This window comes from Thermobia domestica, chromosome 6 (assembly GCF_964235325.1).
Source record: "Thermobia domestica chromosome 6, izTheDome1.hap1.1, whole genome shotgun sequence".
Classification (NCBI taxonomy): domain Eukaryota; kingdom Metazoa; phylum Arthropoda; class Insecta; order Zygentoma; family Lepismatidae; genus Thermobia; species Thermobia domestica.
In genome coordinates this window covers 71,585,986-71,608,418 of record NC_137459.1, presented here as the reverse complement: position 1 = coordinate 71,608,418, position 22,433 = coordinate 71,585,986, and the positions used below count along the sequence as shown (strand labels likewise).

The window sequence follows — 22,433 nt, the reverse complement described above, 5'->3', positions numbered from 1 at the left end:
CCAGCTCGCGCCCTGTGAACTTTATGGTGGACAAATACTGTGTGCGTGGGTTTTCTCAGGGTTCTCCCGTTTCTTCCAACTTTCTTCATTCCACTATTTCGTATATTTCTCATCATCACTGGATCGTTTCGCCTAGCTGTAATAAGCCTGGGAGGTAAAACTTAAAATGTAATTTCATCCTTAAATGACTAAAAATAAAGAACTTCATTAAAATTCATAATCCTCTTTTAGTAAGTTGGAGCACCAACATATTATTACAGTAACATTCTTCATTTCAAGGCTATTTATTACCAAAGAGCCGAAATAAGAAGTATTAAACATCTTTCAGAGCGAGAAAGACGCAAGCCGTCTTAGCTTAGGCAATAATAAATTTTAAATTGACAAAAATGCTCACCATTAAACATTTGAAGCTGGGAGCAGGAGGAAAACACAGGAACAAGTTATCTTCCTAATAGTAAACATATAAACACAAACAAGAAAGAAGTAATATTTATTTCTTTCTGGGAGAAATAAAAAGTAGTTTGGGGATATTAACATTATTTTAAACGGTGAACACTGAGTTCTCATATTGAAAATGCATTTGAGTAGTCATTTTTAATAATTAGTCAAGAAAATTCTTTTGTAGAATTAAGAAGAAAAATGACACTGAAACACATAGTCCTTAGCATTCTTAACAAAACAATTGGGGAATGGCTCGAATAGTCTGAGCCCGAGGTTCCGGCGCCTATGTTGCAACCGAAATATTTAATAATATTTCCGAATTAGAATTAGAAAGGATGAAGTGTCTCAGTCTTGGGATAAATATCGTATACAATTGTATTCAATAGTTCAGTGAATCGACTTTGCCCTTACCTGAAATCCGAGAGAACTCAAGGTATCCTTAAGCATTCAAAATTATAAATGTTAAATGATAATATGTAACTTGTAAATATTCATGATGGCGAATGTTACTGTACTATGAAAAAATATATCGTGGTGCTATATTATAATACAAGGAAAAGAAAGATAAATATTTTTGAGTAAAGACTGACTCGTTTCTTATCTGTTGATATTTTAGTATGAGAACCAGTGTGAAGAGTCGCACAATGGAAATATTACAGTTATACTATTTTATGAGTACTAAAACTACCAGAAATTTAACAATTTGTATTACAGTTCGGTTCGGTTCGGTTTGGGAACGGTTTGGTTTGGGAACGGTTTGGTTTGAAAACAGTTCGGTTCGGTTTGGAAACGGTTCGGTTCGGTTTGGAAACGGTTCGGTTCGGTTTGGAAACGGTTCGGTTCGGTTCGGTTTGGAAACGGTTCGGTTCGGTTCGGTTTGGAAACGCTTCGGTTCGGTTTCGGTTAACCGTTCCAAACCGGTTTAAGTAACAAACCGAAACCGCGGTTTACGTTTCCAGGAGCCGTCCACCCCTAACTAGTCCATCGGTCCCAGCATGGACTTCCGTGATTCTTCCCATTTTCCACTGCTGAGGGGGAAGGGAGGATTCCTTTAACAATACCATGTCACCCTTCTGGACGTTTTTCCGCGGAGCCAACCACTTAGGTTATAACAAAATACTTTGGCTTGTGTAATATTTACCTGTACCTTGGGCAGAAAGTACTCATACATATGCACTATACTTAGTAGAACGTTAATTTCATATTAACGTAAGAAGAATGTTTTTAATATATGTATGAGATTATTATGGGATAGTTGTTGATATGGACATGTTTTATGGTTACATAGTCAGTGAATTTGTGTACTTAACAGTTTTAAGAAAAGGATATTTAAGTTATATCAAATAATAAACCAGTTTAACACTGTTTATAGACATTGTCATTTTTATTAAAAAGGTGAGATTAATGGTATTAAAATATCGAAGCTAATATTTTTATGCCAAAGAATTACTACCACTTCGGATTTTTATCTCAGCAAACGAACCAGGTTTACGACTATCTTATTGATAAGTCGTTATAAAAATTTGGTTTACCTCACCCGGGACTTTGTAAATTCAGTTCCCGAAGAAGAAGAGTAAGGTTGAATTTACTTTTATATTACAGTTAATGAATACGAACTTAACCATATTGCGAAGTGGTAAAGTAATCATAAGAAAAATGGACAACGAAACAATGCAGCAGGAATCAAATACTAGTGATCAAGGTGAAACTAGTGTAACGCCCGGTTTGTCATCAGAGGATCGACTCTTGTTAGCTGTACAGCGACAATTAATGCAGATGTCTACCGAGATAAAGAAGCAAAATGAAGAATTAAAGCAGACCATGGAACAGAAATTCAACGAATCTAACAAGACCATGGAACAGAAGATAGAACTGAAGTTTGACGAAATGGAACAGAAGTTCGACCAAGCTAATAAGCAATATGAAGAATTAAGTAGACGGATAGAACAGAAATCAGATGAAACAAAACAGACAATTGTCCAGGTGGTGAACGACATATCCTCACAGTTCGAGGAAAAGTTAAAAAGGATATCCGATGATTGTCAAGAAAAGCACAATCACCAAAATCAAGAAATCTGTGCTGTAAAAAAAGATTTAGAAGTAATAGAATCTTCCATTAAACAGCAAAAGATCCAGGTCAGCAACAACTCTAATAACATACGTGTAAATACCCAGTTGTTAGCTACTATTCAAGAAGAGATTAGAACGTTACAGGCGAAAGACAACATTTACCGTAATAACTTGGGTAGTGATCGCTTTGAATTTCCCCACTCACCAGAGATGAACTCGCCTTCGCCGGGGTCTGATGAAGATATTATACTAGAAGAAAGTTGTCCGAAGAGTACTGATGAGCGAAACATAGATGGTGTGACGACACAGCATGCCACGGATAGGAACTATCACTCAACAAGAACAAGGAATGAGAAAAAGAAGGTCAAATTAAGTGTTAAAATGAGTGAAATTCGAGCTATGAGCAAATTCAGTGGTAAGTGTAATGAGAATGCTACTTCTTTCTTAGAGAAATTCCAAGACGAATGCAATATAATGTCTATCGATCGATCACAATATATGAAATTAATACCCCATGTATTACTCCCACCTTGTTCCTTATGGTTTAAGGCAATACGTGATCACATTAGTACATATGAGGAATTCAAAGCGGCCTTAATCGCAAATTATGAAAATGACTTTTTGCTGGCAAATAGAGATGCCACCCTTAGAAATCAACACTTCAATCCTCGATTGCACAAATCTGTTGTAGAATTTGTTGTAAATGTCTACAACGAATTAAAGGTCGTTAATCCTTTGCAATCGGAATCGAGAATAATAGCATCGATTCGAAATTTGCTTCCATTTAAATTGCAACAGATCTTATTTTCCACACAGTGTATGAGTTTCAGCCATTTATTGATGCTTGTCCAATGCTACGAAACTCAATACCATGCCATGAATCCACAATCAGGAATAGGTAAAAATAAGAATAATTCAGATCATTTGGTGCCTGTTCGGAATTTAAATATTCGGAGTGTGAATAATACAGAACCTAACCTAAGCCGAGTATACTCTAGTAATCCGAATGAACAAAATAGACAAGGTTATGTAGAGAATCCGCCTAACCTAACTAATCATGGTAATTATGATGTCAGATCACCCAACAGCAGTAGATATAAAAATAGTCGAAGTACTGAGCGAAATTCCAGAAACACAGCGAACTACGTGTATAGACGTAATTGGAGATCAAGAGATGGGACTTCATACCAAAATCAAAATCACTATGAAAGACGTGTACGACATGATGTAGAACCTAATCATGATAGCGCAGTACAGTGTACGTTATTAGAACCGTATGCAAGTTCGAATGTAACCTGATTACCGTTACTGAAATTAGGTTAAATTCATGTTAGTTATAGATTCTTGTAAATTTCATTTTAAAGTTTATGTGTTAATATCAATAATGAAAACGATTCTTAAAATTACTTGAAATGCTTAAATAGAGTTTTAAGTAGACTGGAAAATTGATTTTCAAATGATTTTTATTCAATTTAATTCTCTTTAATTCTCATTAATCAAAATTAATTTTCAAATGATTTTTATTCTTTCTTGTTGATATGAGGAATTATAATTCGATTTATAATTAATTAAAAGCAAAGATTATTTATATTAGATTGATTTGTGTTGAAAACTTAATTGTCAAAGATTATGTTAAAAAGAAGATCTATTCTATAAAATCAATTATCCAACGATTACCTTGAAGGAAATTCTTCTTTATTATAACATCTTAGTGCTACTATGTATATCTTTAAATGCAACATCTAACTTGTTTATCATATAATGCGCTCTGAGTGTTTATAACCCACGTTTGTCCTTTACATTTTTTGAAATCGCACTCTCCGACGACTAATTAAATAAGCGACGATATTTTAATAAGAAGATATATTAATAATATAGTGGATAATAATGAAATAAATATAATTAATGTAATTAAAGATAAATATTGATGAAATGAAAGAATTGTTATGAATGTATTTATATATATATATGTATACGTGAAATGTAATGAATAGATATACAAGGTGCGATCAAAATATGATGGACATATGTTATGTAAGAACAATAATGTAAACGGACCAGTGGTTCTTGAAGATAAAAGCCAAGCCTACTCATGACTTTTATATTCAGTCCCTTTGTCGAGCGACATTTTTTATATAACAAAATACTTTGGCTTGTGTAATATTTACCTGTACCTTGGGCAGAAAGTACTCATACATATGCACTATACTTAGTAGAACGTTAATTTCATATTAACGTAAGAAGAATGTTTTTAATATATATATGAGATTATTATGGGATAGTTGTTGATATGGACATGTTTTATGGTTACATAGTCAGTGAATTTGTGTACTTAACAGTTTTAAGAAAAGGATATTTAAGTTATATCAAATAATAAACCAGTTTAACACTGTTTATAGACATTGTCATTTTTATTAAAAAGGTGAGATTAATGGTATTAAAATATCGAAGCTAATATTTTTATGCCAAAGAATTACTACCACTTCGGATTTTTATCTCAGCAAACGAACCAGGTTTACGACTATCTTATTGATAAGTCGTTATAAGGTCTTTGTTGAAGGCGTGACAAGTATTCTTGCACCCACCGTTTCCAGAAATGGCGAGTCAGCTGTTGAACTAATTGCCATCTTCGAGGGTTGGATATTTTGCCTTCAAAAGGATTCCTGTCAGGAATGGCAACCAAACAATCTCCAATGAGAAAATGAGCTGGTGTTAACACGGAAAGATCATTGGGATCGCTAGATACTGGTGTAAGGGGGCGAGAGTTTAGTACTGCTTCGATTTGAGATAGAACAGTATACATCTCTTCGTAACTCAACGTAACATTGCCCACAACTCGTTTCAAATGATGTTTGATCCTCTTCACACCTGCTTCCCACAAGCCACCGAAGTGCGGGGTAAGGGGGGGACTGAAATGCCAAGATATACCCTGTTCACTTAAATACGCTGAAGTTGTTTCGTTTCCCTCTCTGTGCGCACTGGAACCTAAAAGCTGTTTTAACTCTTTGCTAGCACCGACGAAATTTGTCCCGCAATCACTATAGACATCAGTGGGGATCCCTCGACGGGAGACAAAGCGCCTAAAAGCAGCTAGAAAACAATTAGAAGTTGCATCCGACACAAGCTCCAAGTGAATGGCCTTTGCAGAGAGGCATACAAATATAACTATATACGCCTTATACGGCACTCTCCTTCTTCCAAAAGCGTTCTTAAGAATAATGGGACCCGCGTAATCGACACCTGCTTGAAGAAAACATCGACTAAAATTCACTCTGGCTGCTGGTAGGGAGCCCATCATTTGTTTTTCTCCTTTGGAAGCAAAACGATGACACTTTACACATCTTCGCGTAATCGCTCTCACTAGATTCCTAGCTCCAAGTATCCAATACTTTTGCCTCAGGCTAGCTGTTACCAATTGAGGGCCGCCATGCAATGTAGCCTCATGTTCGTGTTGAATCAACAGTTCACTTAACTTATGATTCTTTGGCATTAAAATGGGATGTTTGTGATCTGTGGCAATCTCTGCGTGTTGTAATCGACCTCCCACTCTCATTATCCCGTCATTGTCAATAAATGGACTTAAGCACAAAATAGGGCTCTTGGGGGGTAAGGGTTTACCGCTCTTTAAATGTTCTAGTTCTCTAGCAAATGCTTCACTTTGCGTTTGTTTCACTAAGCATAACAATGAAGCTTTTAGCTCATTAGCCGTTAATGGCCCACTTTGTCTTGGGGAATTAGCCTTGAGATTGTTGATGAATCTTAGACACCATGCTAAAACACGTCTTGACTTCGTGAATGACGAATAACGGTTTGTGATGTCATCCGTTATAGTAGTACACATAGCTGTCACACACTTTTGCCTTTCTTCCATCGTAGCGTGGGGGTCGAAGTCCGGACCCGGATCGTCGGATAGCACTGGCTGTGATAGCCACGAAGGACCATTCCACCATAAGTCATGACACAACAATTCACTCGGATTGATTCCCCTCGAAGCACTGTCCGCGGGGTTTTCTGCACTATTTACGTGACGCCAGCGAGCCGAGGGAATTAAGCTCTGTATCTCGGAGACTCGATTTGCCACAAAAGTTTTCCACTTGTTAGGCTCAGCTGCTAACCACGAAAGCACTATGGTGGAGTCACTGAAGGCAATTATATCTTCTATCTTGAGTAGGATAGCCTTTAACACAGCGTTAAGTAGCCTTGCCAAAAGCACAGCCGCACACAGCTCGAGTCTCGGTAGGGTCATTGTTTTTATTGGGGCAACCTTCGTTTTTGCTGCAATTAATCTGCTTTCCACGTGACCATCTGCGCATTCTGCCCGCAAATAGGCGACACTAGCGTAGGCCTTTTCAGAAGCATCACAGAAACCAATTAATTGACACTTGACTGTATTTACTGGTACGATACAGCGCTCCACGGTAAGTTCGCGTAATAGCGGTAACTCGCAACAGTATTTGCACCATACTTCACAAAGCTCTACCGGAAGTGCGTCATCCCAGTCCAACTTGTTTTTCCACAAGGTCTGCAACAATATTTTGGCTTTAATGGTTACAGGAGACAACAAACCAAGTGGATCAAATAATTCTGCTACTTCGGACAGTATTATTCGCTTCGTCAGCACTGAGTGGGGTTTTGAAGGGCACACTCTAAAACCGAATTCGTCCGCGGAGGGAGACCACTCGACACCAAGCGTTTTAAGTGTGTCGTCAGTGTCAAAACGAAAGGGCACATTCGTTTCACGCATATGAGCTGGGATAGCCTCTAACACTTCAATCTCATTTGAGGACCACTTCCGCAATTCAAAACCTTCTCTTCTCAGTAGCTCGATCAGTTGTCGTTGAAGCTCGATGGCTTCTGGCACCGAAGTCGCCCCTGAAAGGAGGTCATCCATAAAAAAGTCCCGCTTGACCACTGGAGCCGCCAGGGGAAAGTGCTCACCCTCATCTTCTGCCAGCTGTTGTAGACAGCGTGTCGCCAGGAAAGACGCACTCGCAGTACCATATGTTACCGTCCGTAAACGAAAGTCCTGAATGGGCAAATCCGGCGACTCACGCCACACAATTCTCGTGTAATCTCTGTCCACCTTGTTTACTAGCACAGCACGATACATTTTCGCTATATCAGCACACAGGGGAATCTTGTGGCCTCGAAATCGCAGTAATAGTGGCAGTATGTCATCTTGGAGTTTGGGCCCAATCATAAGCTTATCATTTAATGACACACCAGATGACGTTTTGGCACTAGCGTCAAACACAACTCTTAATTTTGTAGTTGAACTACTTGGCTTCATCACTGCATGGTGGGGCAAGTAGCAACTCTTCTCTGGGGAAACGTTTCTCTCTCCTACTGGCACGATCTCCATGTGACCTAGATCAAGATATTCCCGCATAAAATCCCGATATTGCTCTTGTAGGGCAGGCGACTTTGCAAGCTTGCGTTCACTGTGCAAAAGTCTTCTAACAGCAATGTCTCTAGATGCACCGAGAGTCTTTACACTATCCTTGAAGGGTAGGCTTACCGTGAATCTTCCGTGTTCGTCCCGGTAGTATGTGTCTTTGAAATGTTGCTCGCACTTTTTTCTTCTAGTGTGAGGTGTTTCTGGGACGGAAGCTCTTCTATTTCCCAAAACCTCTGCAAACTGATTTCAACCTCACAAGCGACATGGTGAGATGTAACTGTAACACTACGTCCAGTAGAAGCGATGCTCCCTGCGACGATCCAACCGAGAGCAGTTTCTATCGCTACGGGCGATCCAATGGGTCCCACTCGTTTTCCACTGCACAATAATAAAGGAAACACGTCTCCACCTAGCAATATATCCACAGGGCCCACCACATTGAACGTTGGGTCCGCGAGCTTGATACCGCTTAAGTGATTCCACAAGCTTGGGTCCGGAACTGGTGCCTTTGGGAGATTAGATGTAACCTTGGGCACAACTACTGCTCTGGTGCTGAAAGTTTCGCTGTCATCACCTACCGCTTGAAATTCTAAATCCGTCACTGCACGAGAAGTGCCCACACCTGAACCCGTTATTCCAGAAATCACTATTTTCGTCTTATGTTTTGTTAGTCCCAGCTTTTGAACACAATTTTCTGTGACAAATGACGTCTCAGAGGCGGAATCGAGCATTGCACGGAATGGGCGTCAAACATCGTTTCTGTCTTTCACCTTTATAATTGCTGTTGATAACAACACATGCGGAGTGTTTCTCTCGGCTGCAACATGTGAAGAAACAGCTTGTTCTCCGTCAGGAGACACCGACGTACTTCGGGGCTCACTACGCTCATAATGAAGTAATGTATGGTGTCGCTTATGGCACACACGACAACTAGATGAGGAACACTGGGTACTTTTGTGAGAACCGCGTAAACAATTGAAGCATAGCTCTTTACTCTTCACAAACGACACACGATCTGCTACAGAGCGTTTTTGAAAATCAGGGCACTTATGGAGAGAGTGTTTCGCATTGCATAACTCACAGGGGTTTAGTTCACTCTGGGTCACTGTACGATGTGTCACTGCTTGCCTCTTTTCTCGTTGCCTCATTGTATCACTCGACGTCGTAGTCTTCCCTCTGCTGCCGCTAGAGACTGCGAGCGCGCGCGCGCGATGATCCAAGAAGTCCGTTAATTCTTTAAATGAGGGTTGCTCATTTGATTTTTGCCATAGTTCCCACTGCCGACGCGATTCGCTATCGAGTTTTTCGGTAGTGTGGTACACGAGAATAGCATCCCAATGCTCTACGGGTTGCTCCATCACTTTTAACGAACGCGTACACTCGACCGTTGTATCGATTAATTTACGCAATGCAGTAGCCGATTCCTGCTGAATGACCGGTTGCGTGATTAACCGCTTTAAAATCGAATTCACGATTTCACGCTTGTTTTGATAGCGAGAGTTCAGAATGTTCCACGCTTCCTGATAATTAGTATCAGTAATTTGCATAGCCTGGATTAGTTGCGCGGGTTCACCTTTTAGACTTGTTTTCACGTACTGCAGCTTCTGAGCTCCCGAGAGCTTCTCGTTGTTATGCACCGATGCAGTAAACAAGTCCTTAAATGATAACCACTCGAATAAGTTCCCACTAAATGTTGGCAACTGTAATTTCGGCAGTTTCATTTCACTACACGCTTGAGTTTCACTATTGGGAGGGGATTGTGTTGTAGCTTGCAGATCCATTAGGGACACACTTAGTTTTACAAGTCTACTTTCCATTTCTGCGAGCTCTTCTTCTTCTTTAATAAATTCTTCATCGTTGGAAACTGCAGCTATTTCGTCCAAAAGTTGAGAACAGTCTTGTTGTAACTCGTTGACCTTCCCGCTATGAACCAATATGGCGTTCGCGTCGTTCTGAGACAGCAGGCTCACTGCCTTTTCCTGTCGAGTAATTTTGGCTTTCAAAGTACGTTTTTTAATATTTAAGTTCTCCATTGTTTTAGAATGTCACACACACTACAGAAAACACACTCACAAAAGTTCACCAAAGCTGCACTTTTTGCTTCATCCGGCACTAAAGGAGGACCATGTTTGAGCTTCTTACCAAACGACGGTTTGTCATTTTAAAGCTTTTATTTTAAAATATATGAAACACTATACGACTACAGAAAATTCAGATAAACATGTAAAATGATATACTCAGTTGTCTACTATTCTCGATTTTGAAATGTTTTCAAGTTTCTTAATGTTTTTAGATGGATAATTTTTCACTTGAAGGAGGTAAGAACTCACACACACACACAAAACTCTTGTCGCGTCTCTCTCTCACTATGGCTGGAGAACGCTAAAAACAACCCCAAAGAAATGGAGTGGGCGAGCGGTAGGCATAGGCCATCTATTGCCAAAAAAGAAAACTTTCTCACACTACACATACACAAAAACGAAAAGAAAAAATGAACAAATTGCCCATGCACGGGCTCGAACAACGAGTTTGTGGGAAATTGAGGCCACATGATCATGAGGCGCAATCCACTAGCGGTTCGAATTCCTCTGAATAGGAAGGTCGGAATTTTAATTGGCCTCAGTATTTCTGTGTTCGTGTTCCTGTAGTGTTTGGAGTACATCGAAAGGAGATGAGTGGTGAACAATACTCTGGTTGGGGCGATTTGTTTAAAAAAAAATGTGAAAGCAGGAAACTCTCGTTGCTACCGTCTCCTTTAGGCTAACCGGTATAATCGTGGGACGTAAAACTCAAAGATTTCATTTCATTTTTCCAACATGAGTACACCTTTCATAGTTCTCGTGGTGTAGTTACATTTCCTAAAATGAAAAGGTAAAAAAAAAAAAAAAGTTCCGAAGGCTATTACTACAAACTGACAGAAACATTTTGATGGTTGTACTCTTTCGAGGACACTGCCAAAGACGTATCTAGCCTGGGGCCTGAAGGCTAGCACCCCCCAGTTTTTTGAGTGACAAGAACAATTGAAGCTATTATTTATACGTTTTTGAAAGTTTATAGTAAACTCATGATATACGTATTATAGTCTGGGCTCTGATCGCCCACTCCCAGTTTTTATCTTCTATATTCGCCACTGGACACCGCCTTGGTCTGTCCTAGAAGCTGTGATGATTCATCAAGACTGCGTGTAAGCTTGGAAATAAAGGCAGGGGCGTTAGGGGTGTCTCAAAACAAAATAGGGAGGAACCACTTCTTGGTTTTATACCAAATCTCACATATACAATGCCATATCTAAACAGGATGTTTCTGGAATATTCTGTGGTATATGTAATAAGATATCCTGGAAAGCTTTACTGAAGATGACGGGCAGCAAGTAATATCAATTCCGAGATGTTGGCGACTAAACCACAGGGTCACCATAGTACGGTTTGACATTTAAATGTTTATACGATTTTTTCAAGTTTCAACAATTACAAGTTTTGAAAGTTTTTCAAGTGAGTGATTATAAGTTTGTTAATATTGATTTTAGTGAAATGGAACTATGCAATTTTACGGCTGTTGAATCATTAAGTCTGACCAGAATCGTTGAATTTAAATTATTTTTTCTAAATTTTGTTAAAGGCTACTTTGCCCCAGGCCAGACGGATGATGAAAGGCAGAATTGGAGTTAACAGTAGAACTCAGAGGAAATCTACGCACAAGATGTTAGCCCACAAGAAAACCCACATGGCTTAAATAGGGACCAAACGGAGGACATAAAGCAAAAGGGATGCACTTTACCATTAAGAAACTACGGCACTGCACAGGAATCGTCTCAAATCGTTACTGATATAATTTTGAATTAATTTATGGATCTTAGGAAATTTTACCATGACAAAATGTTAAGGGACTATTTGTTTATGAAATGTGAACAAAATCGACTGAGTTGTGTTTGAGAAAATTGTCCGAAAAAAAAAACACAACAACAAACAACACCTCGTATATTTTTGTCAGTTTATTAATGAAATATTTATTTATGAAATATGACCAAAATCAACCGAGATTTTTCCTTAAAGAAAAAATTATCCCCAAGAATAAATACACGTGACAGATTTTTCGTATCAAACAATGTGTACCATAGTGTCAGATAATTAATGAAATATTTATGAAATATGATCAAAATCGCCTAAATTGGTTTAGAAATCAAGAAACAGGAGTAAACTACAACTCATAGGTATTTCAAGTTAAATAAATTGCGCTATATTATTATGTTACTAATGACATATTTATTTATGAAATATGAACAAAATAGTTGCATTTGTTTTTGAGAAAATCGTTTAAAAGTGCCAGATGTAAACGTTCTATCAATGGCCCACCACTCTTACTTTTCAGTTAGAAGTTACTTGATATAGGGCTACGGTGAGTCTGGATTGAGTGTGCAACTCTGGTAAAACATGTCTTTGGTTCGCATTTAGGCCGTGGCTTGTGGTGGAAAGAATCGTCGGTTCTTTCTATGCCATCACACATCCTCATTAGACCAGCTCTTCCACAATATTTCCTTTCTAATCAGTCTCGTTTAGCCAAAGCCTTATCATGGGACGTAAAACTAAAGATTGTATTTATAAAGCTAACCAGGAAAGGTATGTCGCTTTTTGTGGAGGTCTGTGTTCAATTGCCCCTCACACAATGAGTTGAATGTAAATGGAGATAAGGCGAAGGTCAGTTGCTGGTGTGCGTATATCCAAAATACTAGCTGGTTGTGATAGTTCAGTTACACCGTGAACTTGTGTATGGACAGAGTGAACACGGGACCTCCACAGAGCGTGATAAGGGCGTGTGATTTATACTAGTTCAAACTGAAGTCAAACGAAGCTGAAGCGGGGCGGAAGATATGCCAGGCCTTTGGTGAGGGATCATGACTACGCAGACAGTGCAAAGGTTGTTTAACAAGTTTAAGGACGGTGATGAAATACTCGAAGACGCATCACGTGCCGGAAGACCAGCACATGCACACAGTGAAGATCTTCAGACCGCAATTGAGGCCAACAGTAGCCAGACATGTGAGAAACTGGCAATACAATTCAGTGTGAGTGGAGAAACCATTCGGCGGGACCTCCATCAACTTGGGAAGGACTACAAGTTGGGCCGATGGGTCCCACCTCCCACACTGAGAAAAATCCATTATCCGGACAGCGGTATATTTTACAAATACAAGGATTCGTTATGTTTACTAAGGAAATCTGTACGGAGCGTACTTTATCCATATACTACAGAGGTACTGCCTTTTACCCGCTTAGATGTTACATCATGTCGCTGCAGGATGTCTGACATCTAACAATCTTCCGTATTTTACATACGTATACGCATGTTAAATACTTCAGCTATACGTTATATACGTCCATCTGTGTGTGAGATCCAGGCCGCCTATAGACACCTCTTTCTTTCGCCATGGCTGACGTCATTGAACTACCGTCTTTTGCTTGCGAAACGAGGTTGTTTACAAACGGAAAAGAAGAGAGGAAGGAAACAAATGCTTGGGTAGGTACACTAGTTAACTATTACTTTAGTTAAATATTCCATTAATTATATATTCTTTTAGTGTAACTTGCTTTAATATAGTACTAAGTAAGTAATGTAGTTTATGAATACAATTCTTACTATTGTAAAGCTCGTTAATGATTGAGGAGAATGGAATGGGTGAATCTGAATTTTGAGAAATCTTTGAATATTAATGTTTTGAAACATTTTACATTTCAAGGTAGCAAAATGAATGTTATGTGTTTATTCATTCCGTTTTATATGTGACGATTTATTACTTGGTGCAGATTTACTACAGGGCTGCTTAACATAATTGCTAATAGGGTATAAACCGTTTTCAGCGCGAAAATTCCCTTGTGTAGTGAAGATTTAGGATTTAGATTTCTGGGCTTTCGGCATCAATGGCCTTGTTAGCCCGTCGCATATGAGGGATGACTTCCCTCGGTGATCACACTATCCGGGGAAAGGAAGGGAAGAATGGATTGGGGAAAAATGGGGCCGCGGTGGCTCAGTGGTAGAGCGTTCACTTCTGGTGCTTGGGGTCCCGGGTTCGATCCCAGCTCCCGCCAAGTGAACCTTGTGGTGGACAAACACCGTGTGCGTGGGTTTTCTCGGGGTCTCCCGTTTCCTCCCACTTTCTTCATTCCACCATTTCATACATTACTCATCATCACCGTCTCCTTTAGCCTAACCGGCATAACCGTGGGACGTAAAACTCAAAGATTTCATTTTCATTTTTGGATTTGGGAAGGAAGAAAACGGCCTGGGACCTATATGTTAGGTACCACTCCGGCATTTGCCTGCTGTGAATGAGGAAAACCCAAGGAAACCTCATTCAGGATGGCTGGACTTAAAATCTTTTGATACTTTTTCGACCGAGTTCCCCCACCGGGATCGAACCCGGGACCGTTCGCACCGAAGGCGAGAGCGTTAGCGACTACGCTACGCGGGGCCACTAGTGTAGTTTAGAAAACTCATTTTTACTAGGATATTTGCAAGATTTTTTTTCTTTTAGTTTAACGCCCCATGATTGTACATCAATGTAAGAGAGAAGGTGACGATGAGATACATGATAATGGTGGAATCAAGAAAATGTAAGGAAACTGGAAAGTCTTAAGAATAACCACACCTACAGTGTTCACCAAAAGCCTATTTGTCGGGAGCAGGAATCGAACCAGGGACCTACCGCGTCAGAGGTAAGCGCTCTCAGAGCTTTCTTTTGTTTAAAGAACTTGTTTACAATGAAATATATATATATATATATATATTACGAAGATATTGACATATTTTACAGCCTCACTGAAATTAAAAAAAGTAGTCAGGGAGAGCTTACTTGTCAGGTTTTTATTTTTTAATTTAATTTATTTTTATTTATTTATTTTTGCTTTGTTATGTTCCCTAGTTAATTAATGTTTGGGTTACTGAAAATTAAAACCTCTTTAGTATTATTGTTATGTCATCACTTTGGAACCGAAACGTTAGATTTTTTTTCTTGTTTTCATATAGGAAGTTGGTGAGTTTGTGCCTTAGCATTGGTTTGGTTTCTAGAACGTAATTGAAGATCATGTTGAGTTGAGTCTTGGTGGGTTTGAGTTCGTGAAGTGTCAGGCACTGCTTGTGCCCCTGTCTTCTGTTTGTGATGTTTCCTGGCTTTGGGCTGTGACGTATTTATGTTGAGGAGTACCAACGCAGGCCGCGTGATATACAGGTAGCTACAACACAGCTTCAACAGTTACGAGTGCCAGGTCTTTGAATTTCAGCTTTCGTTACGGCGTGACTAATGCAGTATAGTACTAGGTTGAAATTCTATGGGTGGTAAAAACGGTATGGTAAGAAATACAACGTAATTGTTATTAGTTTAATTAGTGTTTCTTCATAGTATTGTTTCACTATTTCTAGAAGGAATTAAGTATTAACGAAGTAATGAATAAGCAAAAGCACACATTGATTGACGTTTACTATTTCTAATACTCCATTGAGAATGTTTTGATCCTCAGTTGCGCAAACATCCAGTGTGCGTTTATTTTCTTTCTTTTTTGGGGGGTTTACACTGCCTCACAGATGAGCTCCCTCGTGGCTAAGTGGTTAGTGAACACGCCTTTGGCGTGGGACACCCGGGTTCGATTCCCGGCCGGGGGCCGCGGTGGCTCAGTGGTAGAGCGTTCACCTCTGGTGCTTGGGGTCCCGGATTCGATCCTAGCCCCGCCAAGTGAACCTTGTGGTGGACAAACACCGTGTGCGTGGGTTTTCTCGGGGTTCTCCCATTTCCTCCCACTTACTTCATTCCACCATTTAATTCATTGCTCATCATCAGCGTCTCCCTTAGCATAACCGGCATAACTGTGGGACGTAAAACTCAAAGGTTTCATTTCATTTTTTCTTAATCTCTTGCACCGACCGACCGATCTCGATCAAATTTCCAACGTAGATGCGGTTCTGGCCTGGGAGTGTTTTTAGCTGTTTACTTTGACAGTAGAACTTAGGGGAGGGGGAGGAGGGGGACAAAAAATAAATGACTTAATTTACTTTGAAGTGTAAAAGTGCGAGCGTTTTCTTCTCTCTCTCTCTCTCTCTCTCTCTTCACTCCTCCAGTCTCCTCTCACTTTTAGGGCCGCGGTGGCTCAGTGGTAGAGCGTTCACCTCTGGTGCTTGGGGTCACGGATTCGATCCTAGCCCCGCCAAGTGAACCTTGTGGTGGACAAACACCGTGTGCGTGGGTTTTCTCGGGGTTCTCCCATTTCCTCCCACTTACTTCATTCCACCATTTCATTCATTTCTCATAATCACCGTCCCCTTTAGCCTAACCGGCATAAAAGTGGGACGTAAAACTCAAAGATTTCATTTCATTTTTTCCTCTCACTTTTATTTCATGATTTCGCACTCTGATGAAAAGTATTAAATACCGCCAGGAAAAGTACTAATATATAAACTCTCTTTTAGGCGCCCCTCCAACCACGCGCCCGGGGCACGTGCTTTGCTTGCTCGCCCATAGCTGCGGCTCTGTGAGCTACATAAGTAACATACAATGCTTACGTAATACTTTGGGTAATAAGTACTATTAAGAAAGGAAGAATTGCATTTTTTTAACTTTGGGAAAGAAGCTACTATGGGATTAAAGATAAGGTAGGAAAGGCAACACATTCTAGTCTATGCTTTCACCCAGCAGACATATTGTTTGGAACCAAAAAAATGTGACTTTTGGAATCTTGTACTTAGGTTCACAGCGGAAGCGACGAAATAACTTGAATCATCCATTGTAGCTCTCCCCGCAACCAGTTTCTAAAATGTTGGCAATAAGTTTGCGAAACGAGAGGTGACGACTCCAATTTTGGGTGAAACGTCGCTATAAGAAATAATCGAGAAATTCATTGTCTATAAGCATTGTAAAAGTTGTAGATGTAAACTAAACAATATGTTCTACTCACTGGCGCAAATCCCGGGGGGGGATGACGGATACATGTCCCCTCCAATCTTGGAACTGAGGGGAACTTCTCCCAAATAATCCGATTTGAAATGTGTTTTTTGGGAGAAATTTGATGATTTTTGTCCGATTGCTACAAAGGAACGTGAGATAAAATAGATGTCCCCCAGAATAAGCCTCAAATCTGCAGCCTCCTAACGCTAAAGACAACTCTGATCCTCCACAACATTGTTTTTCAACTTCATAAGTATTTTGGACATCGCCAAAAAAGTATGGTAACGGTCTTACCCTCCCCCCCCCCAATGTTGAAGACAGATTTGCTCCGCTGGTTCTATTCACATCTTTGTAAACAGGGCGCAACCAATCCTTTAATTCAGGGATCATTTCAGGTTGTTTCGGGTACTTTTGTTCATGTTGTGGTCAAAATAGTTCCGAAATAATTAACACTACAGTACTTACGTTCAGCAATTTTTTGTAAAAGAAAAAGTGCAGAATAATTAAAAGACCCCAGAGGACAAATATAACAAACACCTTCTTGTTATATTGGCACACAAAATTGGCAACATTGACCCCCACCAAACAACACCCCGTCATCTTGAGCCTAGCCAGCATAATAGTGGGACGTAAAACTTAAAGATTTCATTTCGAACAACACTCCCAGAAACCTACTGTTATACTATTCTCAAACCACCCTTTCGTACAGTTCTCCCTATTCGAAAAAAAAATATTGTAAATAGCAGTGTTCATACATAAATATGGAACTCAATTTCCCTGAATTTTGCAGGTTTTCCAAGTATTAATTTTGCAATTGCCAGGTCTAGTGGAAGAAACTAATAGTACGAGAACACATAAATTTTAAGAATACTATATTTATATATTTGAGAATGGCCACCCTTCTCCCCAATGAACGATTGCAATTAAATACTGAGTCAAAAGAAAATAAATAATTAAAATAAATAAAATTTAAGTTGAAAAATATTAAGTTGAGAAGCCTACTAAGGGAATTATATAATACTTTTGTTCCATACTTGAATACATTCAAAATATACAAAAAAAATATTGGCTTGGGGAAGAAAAAAGGGCCCGCGAGATTTTAACTGATTCTTGTAGTACTCGACGACAGAAATAGATTACTGAAAGAATTTTCAAAATCGGCACAGGCAAACATGAAGAAAATCACATTTTCAGGTACCGGTTCAAAATGGGAAGAAAAAAGGACCGCGAGATTTTAACTGATTCTTGTAGTACTCGACGAGAGAAATCGATTAGTGAAGGAATGTTCAAAATCGGCGCAGGCAAGCATGAAGAAAATCGCATTTTCATGTACCGGTTCAAAATGGGGAAGAAAAAAGGGCCCGCGAGATTTTAACTGATTCTTGTAGTACTCGACGACAGAAATAGATTACTGAAAGAATTTTCAAAATCGGCACAGGCAAACATGAAGAAAATCGCATTTTCAGGTACCGGTTCAAAATGGGGAAGAAAAAAGGGCCCGCGAGATTTTAACTGATTCTTGTAGTACTCGACGACAGAAATAGATTACTGAAAGAATTTTCAAAATCGGCACAGGCAAACATGAAGAAAATCGCATTTTCAGGTACCGGTTCAAAATGGGAAGAAAAAAGGACCGCGAGATTTTAACTGATTCTTGTAGTACTCGTCGAGAGAAATCGACTAGTGAAGGAATTTTCAAAATCGGCGCAGGCAAGCATGAAAAAAAATCGCACTTTCATGTACCGGTTCAAAATGGGGAAGAATAAAGGGCCCGCGAGATTTTAATTGGTTCTTGTAGTACTCAACGGGAGAAATCGATTAGTGAAGGAATTTTCAAAATCGGCGCAGGCAAACATGGAGTAAATGGCATTTTCATGTACCGGCTCAAAATGGGGAAGGAACAAGGTCCCGCGAGTTTGAACCGCTACGATGTATGTTCACGAATGTGCCCGTCTTCTCAAATTTAGTTAATTACTGTGACACTGAAACATGTGACACAGAGTCACATTGTGGATGACTCTGCAATCGGCAACCACTGCACATATACTCCTCCCGCCCCACAGTTTGATTATTTCGATCCATTCCTCACGTGCTAACGGCATGGTTCAACATCTGCAAGAAAGAGGTAAATGTAACGTTCAATTGGCAATAGCTTTTCACCAAATTAAGCTGCATGAAATCTGATTGCATATTTGACATACTGAGAAAATTCTAGCCCGTGGCCATATGTATCACATATCCCACCAGTTCATAAAAATTTTGAACACAAAATTACGGTCGTCCGTGTGACGTACTCCCAAAAGGCCTAATGTGTATCACCCACCTCACATTCAATGAAACCACATCCGTGTAGAATTTAGAAAGGAACTTCTTATGATGTATACAGGATGTCTCAAACGTTCCCTGACATAGGGTAACTCTGTTATTATCAGAGTTACGACAAAATGTAAGAGGAAAAACATATCGAAATATGACGTTTTCAATCTAAAGTGAACATTTTTTTAAAAAATCGGACAAGATGAATGTGCTGTATACTCTTTATGCACCCAATTTTAAATGAAAATGCAACGTTGTCATTTACCTGGACCCACGACATAAGTGAATGAAGTTACTGTTTGAAACGGGGGCTGGCTATCGACATGTTAGCGTAAAAGACAGTAACTTCACTCACTTCTGTTGTGGGTCCAGGTAAATGGCAACGTTGCATTTTCATTTCACATTGGGCGCATAGAGAGTGTACAGCGCAAACGGGTCATCCGATTTTAAAAATTCCTTCACTTTAGATTGAAAACATCATAATTGGATATGCTTTTCCCTCCTACATTCTGTTGTAACTCTGATAATAACAGAGTTACCCTATGTCAGGGGACTTTTGAGACACCCTGTATACCTTATTTAATGTATGTTTGATGTCACTATAACTGTAGTATAATTTAGTTTGTTTAAATTTACAATTTAATACAAGTAGATTCGGATTTACATGCGTAGGATTTTGTATGCATCTAACTAATGAATTCTTTTATATTTATGCTTAACTTAGTGACTTGGCTTTGGACTGCAACTGATTATTGTAACCCATTATTGCTTGAGAAGAAACAAGATATCCGAATCTTCATTTGGAGAAATCAAAGATCTATTGGAAAGCTGGGGATTACAATCATTAATTTCTACATTTCAAGGTGCGTAGTAAATTATATATTGTGTTTATTGTTAAATTACTATTATTGGGTTTAGAATCAATGAAGCACTTCATGATATTTTATGGGGATCAAGATGGGTGCCGGATAGATAAGTATTTGAGCGTCAGGCTCTTATTTCTTTTCAATTTAATATTTAATCAATGATTATTTTTCTCCCTCATTATTCCACCAAATCGTATTTCAAGATCATATATCCATTTTTGTTCGATATATCCATATTTTTGATCTCTTTCATATTTCTATATTTTCGATTTTTGATATTGTTTATATTTCGATATTGCTGTATTTTTCGATATTTCGAACAAGTTTCGATAGTTTGTCGACATCGAATATCTATATCTAAATTCGGATATCCCAAAGCCCTATCGAGCACCCTCCGAAATGAAGTTTTTGGCTATGGACCTGATTAGGGATGCGCACGAGACGAGACAATTTTTGTTACGAAATTCGAGACAAGATAGAGCTTTTCCAATAGAAACGGATCCAGTTTTCGAGACGAGACAACTTTCGCGGCACCTTTTCGAGAGGAGACAACCTCAAATCTTTTCTCTTGCGCATCCCTAGACTTGATCATGAGTTATCAAAAAAAAAATGTTAATGAGAAATAACATGTAAATACAATATAGGTAGCTAATACATTTTTGTTTTCATTCTTCAGTAATGCATTGTTATTAATCTCAGGGGGGGCGGGGGCTCAGTGGTAGAGCGTTCACCTCCGGTGCTTGGGGTCCCTGGTTCGATCCCAACTCGCGCCGTCTGGACCTTGTGGTGGACAAACACCTTGCTCGTGGGTTTTCTCGGGGTTCTCCCGTTTCCTCCCACTTTCTTCATTCCACCATTTCACTCATTTCTCATTATCACCGTCTCCTTATCCTAACCGGCATAACCGTGGGACGTTAAACTTAAAGATTTCATTTTTTATTAATCTCAGCATTTTATAGTGTATTCTTAAGCTTAAAGTGGTGTATAATTAAATTTTGAATTCAGTTAACTTATTTTGTTTCTCAGATTGTTTTTAAAATGTATGTACAAACGTTTATGTTCATTCTCGAGAGTTTAAAGTGACGTATAGTTATTAAACATAGTATTTAATATTGTACTCTTAACGTGGAAGTGATATACAGTTAACTTTTGAATTCAGTTAACATTTTTCTTTCTGAAATTGCTTTAAAAAGTATGTAAAAACGTTTTTATTTTCTTTCTTGAGTGCTAAAAGTGATGCAAAGTTATTAAGCTTACTACTTTATATTGTATTCTCAACCCTAAACTGATACACAGTGCGTTTTTGAATAAATTGTCAAGTTATTTGAGTGATGAACACTGGTAGAAAATCCTGACTACTACTGGAACATTTTGATTTTAAGGTGACGACTACTGGTGCAAGGATTTTAAAATATTGTTTTTCCTTCAAGGGCTACTCCTTTTTGAATTCTGACTACATGGTTACTATAGGAAGGATCAGTGAGTCTTTCCAACTATGGTACAGCTCCGACAGATTCACGATGCTCAGAGAAGAGACAAAATAGTATGTTTTCAAACTTAAAGTGAGAACCACTGGCGTTTTTACCTTGCTATGCAAAAGTGAGTGAGTACTCCAATGGGGTTCCAATGCGGTACCTAATTTCTGCATTTTAGATATATGGAAATACATGTCTCTAAAATGTAAAGAACTGATTTTTTTTTTGGGGGGGGGGAATAAACTATAGGTATGTGGGGCTTGCATACTTGACGCTACAATTCGGAAATTGAATTAAAATATGACTAACGGCTATCAAGATGTTGTCAAATAAAGGGAGGACCAACACAGTTAAGGGGTTTTCGTGTTAGATGCTAAAATTTCCGAAATCGGTCATGGAAAGTTAATAAACACCAGTAGCAATTTCATCTTAAAGTAATTAGATATCTTCATGGGGTGTTAGAACATCATGGAGTCTACCAAAATTAAATTTTAAAAGCTTTTGAAAATATAATCTGACATTTGTAAACAGTATTTGAAATATGTATTTACCCAAAACTTCCAGCTAGTACATCTAACATCTGGAGAAACACTGTGAAATAAAAGCTTAAAATTTCGGAAACAATTATTGGTCGCAACAAAATTAAATAAGATGGTACTTCTATGGGTTAAATCAGTACCTCAGTACAATTTCGATCGAAAGATTAGTTCAGTCCTAGGTTTTCTTCAGGCAATTCCAAGGGTTCATCGAGCTGTGCAAAAGAATGAAAATTCGCTGTCAATATCTAAGATAGTAACTAAGATATAAGGAATTATATATTTTATGACGTAAAAATAGAGATCTTTATGGATTTGTACTTTTGGGTCTTTCCTATAAGAAAAAAATTCAGAAAACTACTGTATATACCTTAATAGACAATTCAGTGGGCGGGGACACAG

General features: G+C 38.9%; 3 protein-coding genes across 3 annotated transcripts; all 3 read right to left on the bottom strand.

The window, feature by feature from the left end:
- Window positions 1-5,032: 5,032 nt before the first annotated feature.
- LOC145687202 (uncharacterized) lies at window positions 5,033-7,873 on the bottom strand. Its single transcript, XM_081760671.1, has one exon. The coding sequence runs from the start codon at window positions 7,871-7,873 to the stop codon at window positions 5,033-5,035; it is 2,841 nt and encodes a 946-aa protein (XP_081616797.1).
- A 152-nt stretch (window positions 7,874-8,025) lies between these two features.
- On the bottom strand, window positions 8,026-8,640 carry LOC145687201 (uncharacterized). Its single transcript, XM_081760669.1, has one exon. The coding sequence runs from the start codon at window positions 8,638-8,640 to the stop codon at window positions 8,026-8,028; it is 615 nt and encodes a 204-aa protein (XP_081616795.1).
- A 15-nt stretch (window positions 8,641-8,655) lies between these two features.
- Window positions 8,656-9,942, bottom strand: LOC145687200 (uncharacterized). The gene has a single exon (XM_081760668.1). The coding sequence runs from the start codon at window positions 9,940-9,942 to the stop codon at window positions 8,656-8,658; it is 1,287 nt and encodes a 428-aa protein (XP_081616794.1).
- Window positions 9,943-22,433: the final 12,491 nt, after the last annotated feature.

Excerpts from the sequence above, each read along its gene's own strand:
- LOC145687202 (XM_081760671.1), bottom strand. The coding sequence starts at position 7,873 with ATGGAGATCGTGCCAGTAGGAGAGAGAAACGTTTCCCCAGAGAAGAGT.
- LOC145687201 (XM_081760669.1), bottom strand. The coding sequence starts at position 8,640 with ATGCTCGATTCCGCCTCTGAGACGTCATTTGTCACAGAAAATTGTGTT.
- LOC145687200 (XM_081760668.1), bottom strand. The coding sequence starts at position 9,942 with ATGGAGAACTTAAATATTAAAAAACGTACTTTGAAAGCCAAAATTACT.